The sequence below is a fragment of the Nicotiana tabacum genome, chromosome 4, assembly GCF_000715075.1.
Source record: "Nicotiana tabacum cultivar K326 chromosome 4, ASM71507v2, whole genome shotgun sequence".
In the NCBI taxonomy this organism is placed as follows: Eukaryota; Viridiplantae; Streptophyta; class Magnoliopsida; order Solanales; family Solanaceae; genus Nicotiana; species Nicotiana tabacum.
Window position 1 is genome coordinate 117753102 of NC_134083.1, and position 11164 is coordinate 117764265.

An 11164-nucleotide genomic window follows, 5' to 3' on the forward strand; every position below is an offset into this window, starting at 1 on the left:
AAGAGTGAATATCAAAATTTAGGAGTACAAATGTGCTGAATGCCAAGTTTCAGGCTTGGGAAAACTGCTTTAGAAATCACTTTAAATATATACGAGGCAAAAAATATACCGGTTAGAGTTGGATAAACTACAATAATCAACTCCGACTAGTCATATAAATGAATGAATTCCAATAACTCGTCAAAGAGTATCTCGCAGAGCCAATTGACTTTGTCAAATCCCACCACAGTATCACCTTAACAACTAGTATCTCTCGGTCGATGTAAAGAAACCTAGCCGCTTGCAATAACTTCATGAATTGCATCACTTACAGATATATCTTCTGACCTAACAGCCAGCTTCATTGCAACCTCCTTTGCCCCATCCAATCCAAATGATAACCGAACAAGTACCTTTACGCTGCCAATGTATACACCAGATAATAAACATGTGTGCGATCTTGAGTTGCTTGGGACTACCTCAGTGCCCTGCAGAAACATCAGAAACTATTTCAGCTTCCAAAGAGAGAAAAATTATGCAGAATTGCCTGCAAATATTTGACTAAAATTACGTAAGTTACAGACGGTATTCAACAAAACAGTATCTCCTGCTCTTAAAAAGGAGTTTTAACAAAGAGTGTTGAATTTGATAAACCTCGCAAGGTTGCATGCCAAGAAGGTTGATGACTGCATTTACTGCTTCAGTCAGGCTTTCCCTTGGGCCAAGACCATATTCATCTACGCGTTCACAATCTGGTCCCAAGCTCTCCCATGCATTCCTAAAATTGGAGACTCCCAATTTCAGCATGTAATCTGCAGCGACAACCTCCAGGTCTTCTAGTTGGTATTCATCTTCAACACCATCATCTTCAGCCTCACCAGTGGTTGGATCAACCTGGTGGATCGTCAAATTAATTAACATTACACCTTTGCATATAACCAAGATTACGAATAAATATGAGCAGTATACAATCCAACATTTCATTTTAAATCAAAACTAAGACAATCTTGGGAAGCAGTAATATGCAGAGGAGATAAAATGCTAAATCGGCAAGGTTTCGAGGATACATGAAAAACATTGAAACCATGTCCCATGTCTAATAAAGGTCTCAACAAATAACCACAGCTCAAAGGATATCCAAAATAATGCCAGATATGTTATATACAGATAATAAAGACACTATGTACTTTATGTACAAGTATCATAACCCTGAAAAGTAAATCATTAGTTGTCTCCTAAGTTATACATAGATTCCATAACAAAATTTTTGAAGGTAATAGTTCTCATGAGCAGTATACCTCTTTAACAATGAAACTTAGTGTGTTCGAGAATTTCCCAACAGCAGGGACTCCTTCAGGTTTCTCAAAAGCCACAAATGTCTGCCCTGGAGTATCATATGGAAGAGACTTGAGAGGTTTGGATGCTATTTCAGAAAATTCCTCAGCTTCGGACGGATCCACAATAACAGAGACCTGGCGGGGAAAACATTGTTTGGATGAATAAGTGGGCCAAACATCAAAATGCAAGAAACTCTTCAAAGAATCTTAGAATAATAAGCAGATCACTTCAAAATGCAAGAATTTCCTTGCAAAAAATCATTACATTTTCCAACAATTGCCCAGGAATGGTATTGGTGCAGTTGTACCGGAACACTAGATGACTATCAAAAATGTGCTTCACGACATTAACCGCATACTCTGTTTCAGCTTCTGTGAGCTCCACAGGCGCCGATGACTGAAACACAAGACAAAGAAAATTACTCACTGAAACAGCTGAGAAAGACGTTAGAAAATAAACGACAAGAAAAAACAATGAAGAACCTTGAAAAGCTTCCCATAGCTAGCGAATTCTGGGATAGAGGATAGTAATCTTTCATATGAATCAACAATAGAGGTGGGGCCGACAGGTGGAGCACCCAAACCAGTTGGCTTTTTACCCGATGCTTTCTTCTCTGCCAAAGGCTGAGATTTAACTTCCTTGGGAACAGAAAAAATATCAAACGCCTCCTCTGATGGCTCCTGCAGCCGTTTAAGCAAAATAATCAGATAACCAATAATAAAAGAACCAGAGGTCAAGAAAATTAAGAGAAGATACACACATAGTTCTTTAAACTTGTCTCCAGATTACTTAGAGGGACACCGAGTGACCCGAATAGGAACTCTTTCACTTCATCATCAGTTTCAACAACTGCACCATCACCTCCAAGGGTATTCAAGTACAGTGTTGCCCTATCGCGAACCTGCCAAAAGATTACCACTCACAAGCTTAAAGGAATAACAATAATAGTAGAAATTTTCTTTTCTTTTACCAGCAATATTAACACATAAGAAACGGGTAGAGCCCAAAATGAAGAAAACCATGATGATGATGATGGTGGTGGAAGCTTTAAAGCTCTACACATGACGTAACATCACATTTCCGACAAGAGCCTTTGCGCATATAATAGTTCAATTTAAATGCAGTTACTTCTTATATTAGATATGAAGCTGCCATACTATGAGAGATAAACAGCATGCTTTGATACCACACTCAAAACCCATACCCCCAGCAACATGGAAAATACACCCAATTACACATTTGAATCAAAAAAAAGAAAAAACAATTTCCAAGGGAAACATTAATGGGATGGGAGGGCCAGGAGGAACTTAATAGGAAGGATAGAGACTTTATACATGTTTAGTTAGGAAAGGACATTGTTTATAATTAAAAGTGAAATACTTTGCAATCTGAATGGCATCTTGAACAAGGAAACAAGAAAAAGATAGCAAATAATTTCTCATATGTGATGCAAGAAGTTTCACAAATCAAAGATATGTTCTCACAACTATCATGAAAAAGAAAAAGGACAAAGGAGAATCATCAATAATATAAACAAAATCATTAAAAAAACTAAAATATGTAAAACATCATGACTAACCTCATCATCACTGTCGAATAGGCAACGTTTCAATAGCACAAATATACGGGGCTGCAGCATATTAGAGCACACGTTTTATCAAGAGTAAAAATGCGGCATTCGTTCATGACACAAAGAAAAACAGAGAGCAAGCCTACCTTCAATGAATCAACCAAGGCACCAAACTTGGCTAAGGTGCTCACTGCACTGGCCCGAACTGTTGCATTCTCAAGTATAACTCTATTGTATATATATCGTATGTACTTACTGGGGTCTGATGTCTTAGGTCCTTCATTTCCAATAAAATGTAGTATCTATAGATACATAAAAGGAGATAAATAAATAAATAAATAGATCATCTCATAAGCTGAGAGAGAGAGAGAGAGAGAGAGAGAGAGAGAGAGAGAGAGAGAGAGAGAGAGAGAGAGAGAGAGAGAGAGAGAAAAGGTTCAGCAAAACAATTTAGATTAACAAGAAAACCATGAACAATGGAGATTGAATAGAGAAGCCAAATAACCTGAGTAGAAAGGTATGTAAATTCACAGTCCTCAATAAATTCACACAAGTGAAGCAGCCCACTTTCTTTAGCATCTGGAATGTCTCTGATCAGGATCACAATTGAGTCAACAATAGCCTTTTTGTACTCAAATCCTCCTTCTTCCCTCAAAATATTGCTTAAGAAATTCATCCTACAAATATGAAAGAATTAGCAAATATCCTCCAGAAGTTAAACAAAAAAAATATTACATTTGTTTTGGAGGCTTTTCTTGGCGGATCTATGAAACCAAAAAAGTTCATGTAGGAGTATTTATATGCACTTCCTTAAAAGTCCATGATTACTCACAAAGATCTGTACTTCAGGGGAAACTTCAAACACAATGATCTAATGGCTTCCACCACAACAATCTTGAACTCATCAGCAATGTCAGACATAAAATTAGTTATCTGCTTCATCAAACGATCAACACTTGATTCATTGCCGGTTTTAAGCAGAGTCGTTATGGCAAGAGTTGCTATGCTCCTATTCTGATCAGAAATCAAGCTCTCCATATCTATGTTGCAGTTTGTCACAGCCAAAGGATGTGTCATTGCCACCTGCACACAGTTCAAATTCCTAATCCTTCTGCTTCAATTACAGAAAGCACAAAAAGGGTTTAAACTATTATAGAATCAGATAGGAGAAAACAAGCATTTCTATTTTCTTGCACAAAGTATTACTCCCTCCATCCAATGATGGTGCTTGACTGGACACGGAGTTTGAAAAGTTAATTTGACTTATGTAGTATATTAAGAGTACTGGAAAAAAGTATTGAAGTAACAACTGAAAAGTTAGTCTGATGGATAAACAATAAGTAAAGAATTTGAAGTCTTAAAAGTCGTATAGAATAATATTATTAGTAGAATAGTGCCAAATGTCTCAAAATAGAGAAGGTGCTATATTAAAATTGGGATTAAGAGGGATGAGGGGCCAACCACTTGGTCCCACTTTCAGTCGCATACAAACACATTAATCTTTCATTGTCAAAGGGGAATTCTGGTATTTGTACAGATAAACACACTGAGTTATCCCAAAAGGAAAAACATGGGTTAGTTTGTATCATTCATTGGCATCATTACTTAACCAAAACACAATTACCGCATGACCAACTTAACCATTCACAATAGAGCTTGAAGACCAATGAAAGTATAGACGAATCACCTTATTCAAGGTGCGAACAGCAGCAAACCTAAGAACTGGCTTGGAAGAGCTTAAAAAGAGCTGTAGAACAGTGATTGCAGGAGTTAATTCCCGACTAGTCACACCACTAAGCTCTGTGATTGCCCTGGCAGCTTCAAAAATAACCATTTCTGCTTTGTGACGTAGGCAACCCTCTAGATAGTCATAGAATGGCCTATCCCCTGTTTGATTACTCATGGTAGCCTCTCTTATAACCTGAATAGATATGAAATCCCAATTCTTAGTTAACAAACCCAGAATCAGAATCTCGTACTATAATAGAAGTCCAATCAAGTTATGATGTTAAATCTCAAAAATTAGAAATGAAAGAAAAAGAAGGCACCTGACTAGTATAACGAATCAAGAGGCATTGAGCTAGAGGCGAGCGAACAGTTCCTCTTGTCAAACTGGTAACAAGCTTGCTCACAGCTAAACGGTCATTTTGCCTTATCTGTATATTTTGAAGTAAAACATACCAGTGCATGCAAAATGTTACTTATTCAGGATCCTTTTGGAGAAATGACGTGGGATACCACAATATCTAACAACTTATTGTAAGAACTAAACTGAGCAGATGAAAAGAAACATTATTTCTGAAATGCAACGAGATTCTACCGCTAACAGTCAAAAAGGAATGTGGGTGGGTGGGTGGGTTGTAAGAGATTAGAGAGGATCCGAGCACCGCACCATGTTATGAGCTCTTAAAGAATATGGTGAATCACTTTTCTTTATAATTTGTTTTCAGTTACAACTGGCTAAAATCCTGCTCTTCCACCCCCACCCACTCCCGACTGTTAGCAGTAGAATCTCGTTGCATTTCAGAATTAATGTTTCTTTTCATCTGCTCAGTTTTGTTCTTATTTATTTATTTTCACCCACCCACCCACATATATATTGGGAAAATACGTTAAAAAAAAAACCCATAGACTATACTCGTTTTGCTAGTTTCATACTTAAAATATGTGATGTTCACAGTATCCCCTGAACTATAATTTCTCCTACTTAAGACTGAACACCCCATAGTTTAAGTATGAAAGTAGCAAAACGGATATGGTTTAGGGGTTTGTAATGTATTTTCCCGTATAATTAAAAAATAATAATAAAAAATCAGTAATAATTAATTAATAAGAGAGAATCATAAAAATTTCACGTGGCTATTGTTTGTTGGCTAATTTTTGGCTCTCATATGCCACAAGGAGAGTGAAGCCACTCTCCATACTACTTGGCACACTGGGAGGTATTAAATAGGAAATATTAAAGTTTAGGGGTAACTGTGAACGCCCCATACTTTAAGTATGAAAGTAACAAACAGGTATGTTTTAGGGGGTTTTAATGTATTTTCCCATATATATTTGAGGACTAACTCTTTTTTTATAATTCGCACACAAGAATTTAGTAATCACATGAAAAGAAGGGATTGATGATAATAGACCAAATTCTCGAAAAGATTAGCAAATTACTTGATTAACCATGAGTACTCATACCTGGTGCAGCAGCGCCAGTGCATGGAATTGAATGAGTGCTGCCCTTGACTGAATAGCTTCTTGGACCTCATTGCTCCATCTTTTCACAATCTCCGGATTTGTCTGTGGAAAGTCATAAACAAAGAAGGTTTTCAAGAAAGCTACCACCAAACAAGCAACCAAAGGAAAGAGGATTCTTCAAAATTCTGGGAGTACCTGAAGCAAATGGATTCCACTAACAAGGGCAGCACTTGCAACAACAGGGTTTTTGTCAACAATGGCTTGTTTCAAGTATCTCTCAATTTGTGTGAGAAGAGTCCCATCTGTGATTCGGCAGAGGACTCGAATAGCATTTGCACGATACATATCTGTTCTGCTATTCATGTCCTTCATAAGAGAGCTAGTAACGATGATCACCTTTTGGAGCAAAAAGAAATGAAAAGTTATTTTCATCCACAGAATAAGTAGAAATTTACAAATCAACACGGGAGATCAACTAGGATCTTACCTCATCGGCTGAGGGAGAAAGCTCTTTTATCATCAAGTATACCATTCTCCTTAGACCAAGATCCTTTGATTGAAAGAGTTTTGTGACAGCAAAGAACACTTCTGTAGCTTCAACCTACAAATTAAAACAAACTAAGGAAATGAGCTCTCATGATGAAAAAGAGACAATGTACTCAAAGTGACACAAAGACCTTGTACAAGGACAAGAATAATTTGGTGGTTTTTTTACCAAAAAAGCAGCAAGAAAAGAAGCTTTATGAAAAGAGACATAGGAGCTAATTCGTACGTGGGATTAAGGTCCAGGCAAATTAGTCAGATCTCGTCCCACGTTTGAATTACCTCCCAGAATTAAACTTACTTTTAAAATGAGGTAATACCCGATCCTTCAAGAGAGATCATGGTCAGGAATATCTTGAATAAGGAATGATATTATGTCCCTCACATTTTATAATAAGTAAGGAAGCTTTGTTCCATTCTCTTCTTCTCAACCCCTACCTCCAAACAAGGCAATCATCTCTTCTCTCAAATCTCCTCCTTTTTTACTATCCCTCTGGCAACAAACATCTCCTTTAGCACGTCAGTTTGTCTCCCATCTTATGCACAATTGTCTTCGCCTCTTCTATTGCACCTCGTTTATCGTGAGCTTATTCCTCATTACCTCTTCCGCCTCCCCCCTGTCCAACAATTTGATAGGTTTCCTATTCTAGTAGAAATATGTAGATGATATATTGGTGCTGGTAAAGAGGGGGGGGGGGGGGGGACCCCGAACATAAGTAGGTGTACCTGCAATGCAACTGGTACCTGATCGGGGCAGAGAGGCTTATTTCAAGCGAGGCCCTCACAACAAGAAGAATAACTAGTTATTTAAAAGTAAAGGCTCTTTTCCGGTTTTATGAATTCTACAGCTCTCTACTTAGCCACACCTCTTCTATTGATTTTTCTTTCATTCAATCATTAATTCTTTGATAGCTTAAACTATCTAGAAACTTGCTTTGGTGACTTAATTCTCATAAAAAAAAGGTGGTCTAGCATGAGCTGTGATGTCACATACTTCTTTTTCTTTCTGCTTACTAATAACAATTTAATGTACAATTTATCAAAAGAAAATAATTGAGAAAAAGAGAATAGATGCTTCACTGCAAAAACAGAACTAGCTTAGAAACTAACCTTTGTAAACGTCTCACCCTGATTCAAAAGATACAGAAGCTTTGTAATGACCTGGAAAACCCCGAAAATAAAGGAAGCGCTAACAAGTTAGTCTAAGTAAATTAACATGACATAAAATCTACAAGAGTTATAATTTGCATGGCAGAATCCGAAAACAAAGATAACAATAGAACAGACATGACATAAAATCTACAAGAGTTATAATTTGCACGGCAGAATCAGAAATCAAAGATAACAATAGAACAGACCTGTGAGCACCTGCGTGCATCCAATTGCGGATCATTGAAAACCCTAGCTTCCTGAAGCACAGCCCCCTTCTCAATCCCCATAAACGGAGAGTACTCCGCTGCATTATTATATAAATCCAATATGAAATGCCCTTTGACTACAAACAAAGTAAGTTCCTCCTACTAGCCAAATGACTACATCACATAGATCTAGCAAAAAGCACTATTCTGGAGAGTTTTGAAAATGACACATTAAATGAACCACAAACAGTTAGCTTCCCCAATGTTTTCACACTAAACCAACAAATGAGCAATTTCAACTCAATCAGCCAACTAAACCTCAATCCTGAATTAGTTGGATTCTACTATATTAATCATCTTTATCCACTCGGCTCTAGTGAGGTATATATCCATAAGCCAGTGAGTTTTAGAAGTAAAAAGCGCAAAAAGAAATAAGCAGTGTTATCGAAGGCGTGCTTAAAGCGCGCTTAAGCCCTGAAGCAAGGCTCAAAACGTGTTGAGCGCTTAGTCTCACTTAATGGATGCTTCAGTGCTTTCATCAAGCCTCTAAGGCATACTTTTCCTTGCCAGTGAGCATAATCCTGAAGAGGCGACACTAAACAATTGATATTTCACTTTATCGCAAATTTTCTTCAATTTCTTTGTCCATATATTTGGTATTCATGCTTATAGATATTAGTCTTGGACTACACATACATATTTGTAGTTTTCTCCATTAGTGCCTTTCTTCATTAAAGCCCACGCTTTATTTGCGCTTTGCGCTTAAAGTCCCAACAGACCTTAGAGTTTTTTTTACGCTTTTCGCCTTTGATAACACTGGAAATAGGGTCTATGAAGCTTTAAGCGAAAAGCAAAAAGTAAAGCACGCTGCACGTTTCTTTGAAGTGAAGCACACAATTTACAGAAAATTAAAAGCACCAAACAAATACTCCCCCCATTTCAATTTATGTAGCATAGTTTGACTAGGCACGTATTTTAAGAAAGAAAGTAAGACTTATGAACCTTATGATTATAGGCATGCCATAATATTTGTGTTGCTATAAACCTTTTGAGACTCGTGGTCTTTTTTTTTTATGATAATCATGGTGTCCGGGTCAGCTTGTGCGCGCTTCGACTAATTCCACGGAATACTTGCTACCTCCCACCAGCAACAGGTACCGGGTAACTCTATCCATCAAGGCTTGGACTGATTGGAAGAAATCACCTAATTTTTTTGCCTCATCTGGGATTGGAACCTGAGACCGCATGGTTCACACCCACTTCATTGACTACTAGGCCAGACCCTTGGATGCTTTGAAACTTATAGTCTTAAACATGCCATACCATTAGTGTAGCTATAAAAGCTTGTCATTAAGATTAAAATAAGAAGTTTAAGCTAGATTGATTCCAAATTTAGAAAGTTGTCATTCTTTTTGGAACAAACTAAAAAAGAAAATGATGTCACATAGTCTAGAATGGGAGGAGTATGAATTATGGTACTATAATAATAAATTACAATAAAAATAATTAACTTCAGCATCCATTATACAATGATGCAGAGATCGGTCCAACTCCTCAAAGTTAAGATTTAAAGAACCGGCCTTTTTTATGTTTGGATCGATGTGCGTGTCGTTGTTTGAAGCGCATATTTCAATGAAGCACATGGCTATGAAGCAATAACCTTTCGCTTCGCAGCGACAAAGCGATTGGCTTCATCAACACTGTCCTATGCTCTTTTCAAGAATCAAATTAGGTCTGTTTCACTCAAATCTTAAATAAGTTAGATGAGTAGCTTTTCAACTCGTCAATCACTTAATTGTGCCTCAATCCCATATCAGTTCGCCTAAGCTATATGAACCACCGAATCCATTCCGTTGAATTTCTTTATACTAGGAACTTTTTTATGCTAAAAGTTATTCCGTCGATTCTTCTCAAAACAGCAACAACCGATCTCCACATGCCATTATTTACAAAATTTAGTGAGCAGTGCCAAATTTTCTACGGATTGCTTCTTTCAACTCGTTTACAATGGGCCTATGGTGCCAGTTCATTTGAATCTACACAGTTCGTTCCACTCTATTCAGGCATATCTAATTCCAATATTAAAAAACGTTCAATGCTGAATTCCAACTGATTTGCACGTTGAATCAACGATACACGATTATCAGAAAGAAAAAAGGTAAAAAGGCTAGTAACAGCAGCTGATTACTAACAGATCAACTATAATCAGACTCATTTTCATCCAGAAAACATAAAGTGAATGAAGCATTAAATCACAATGCAGATCTATAGGAAGCCTGCAAGGACATATACAGTCGTAAAAGAAGCGGATCAATTCGCATCAACCACCGAAAAATTCAAAGAAGATCAAACATAAACTTGCCGCCATATAAATGCTATCGCGGTGGAAACTTCAATCCATAAATCCTAACAGATTGACAGCAATAAGACTCAATATTCACTGGAACACATAATACTAAGAAGAAACTACAAAATGCAGATCTAAAAGCATCGTAAAACAGCAATACGTGAATTAATTATATGTTAAGACTGTAAAAACTTGAGAATTCAAAAATTCGTACCTTCGTCATCGCGATCGTCGTCTTTCTTCAGGAGAGGCTGAGCCATATTTTTACGAGAGGAATTGCAGAGAGATGTTGTGAGTATTCACCAAGGAAGGTGAAGGTGAGATTATTAGATTAATCTCTATAATGTACAGTCTCACTGTATTTATATGGTGAGTAGTGAAGTCGAAAATTTTGATCTCTGAAGCTCTCTCGGTGTGCGAGCGCCGAGGTGAGTTAGGAGACGGGTCAATTGGGTCTACTGTAACCAAAAGGGGGTCATTTCCACAAATAGCCACTTTAAAGTTTCTCTTTAACACATGACCACAAATTAAAATTGAGTGCAATTTTAACCATTTATAACCATAGATATTTTTTTTATAAATAATTAAAATTTAAAAATACCGACCAAAATTGGTCGGTAAACTGGACTGGTCAGGAAGCACACCGACCAAATTTGATCGGTAATGTTGAATTTCTGGGAATTCATGTACATTAACCGACCAACTTTAGTCGGTAATGTATAATTTAATTTTTTTTATTAGTAACCGACCAAGGTTGGTCGTTTTTCTGGGTTTAATTTTGGTAGAAAATACCTGTTTTGGTAGCTACACCACCTGTCAAATAAAAACAGCATACCAATA

The 11164-nt window shown here is 37.1% G+C and overlaps 1 protein-coding gene across 2 annotated transcripts; it reads right to left on the reverse strand.

Annotated features, from left to right (window-relative positions):
• Nucleotides 1-68: 68 nt before the first annotated feature.
• Nucleotides 69-10781, reverse strand: LOC107776662 (coatomer subunit gamma). Of its 2 annotated transcripts, XM_016596570.2 has the most exons (18): nt 10539-10781; nt 7978-8075; nt 7730-7780; nt 6564-6677; nt 6272-6472; nt 6077-6178; nt 4936-5043; nt 4575-4808; nt 3720-3970; nt 3393-3564; nt 3034-3189; nt 2897-2947; nt 2078-2218; nt 1800-1997; nt 1582-1713; nt 1278-1451; nt 634-873; nt 69-467 (listed from the first exon to the last, which is right to left on the reverse strand). In XM_016596570.2, the coding sequence occupies exons 1-18, from the start codon at nt 10582-10584 to the stop codon at nt 273-275; spliced, it is 2664 nt and encodes an 887-aa protein (XP_016452056.2). In that variant the 5' UTR covers nt 10585-10781; the 3' UTR covers nt 69-272. The 2 variants fall into 2 exon arrangements, with proteins under 2 accessions (XP_016452056.2, XP_075108463.1); XM_075252362.1 differs by lacking the exons at nt 7730-7780; nt 7978-8075; nt 10539-10781 and adding an exon at nt 7058-7173.
• Between the last annotated feature and the right edge of the window lie 383 nt (nt 10782-11164).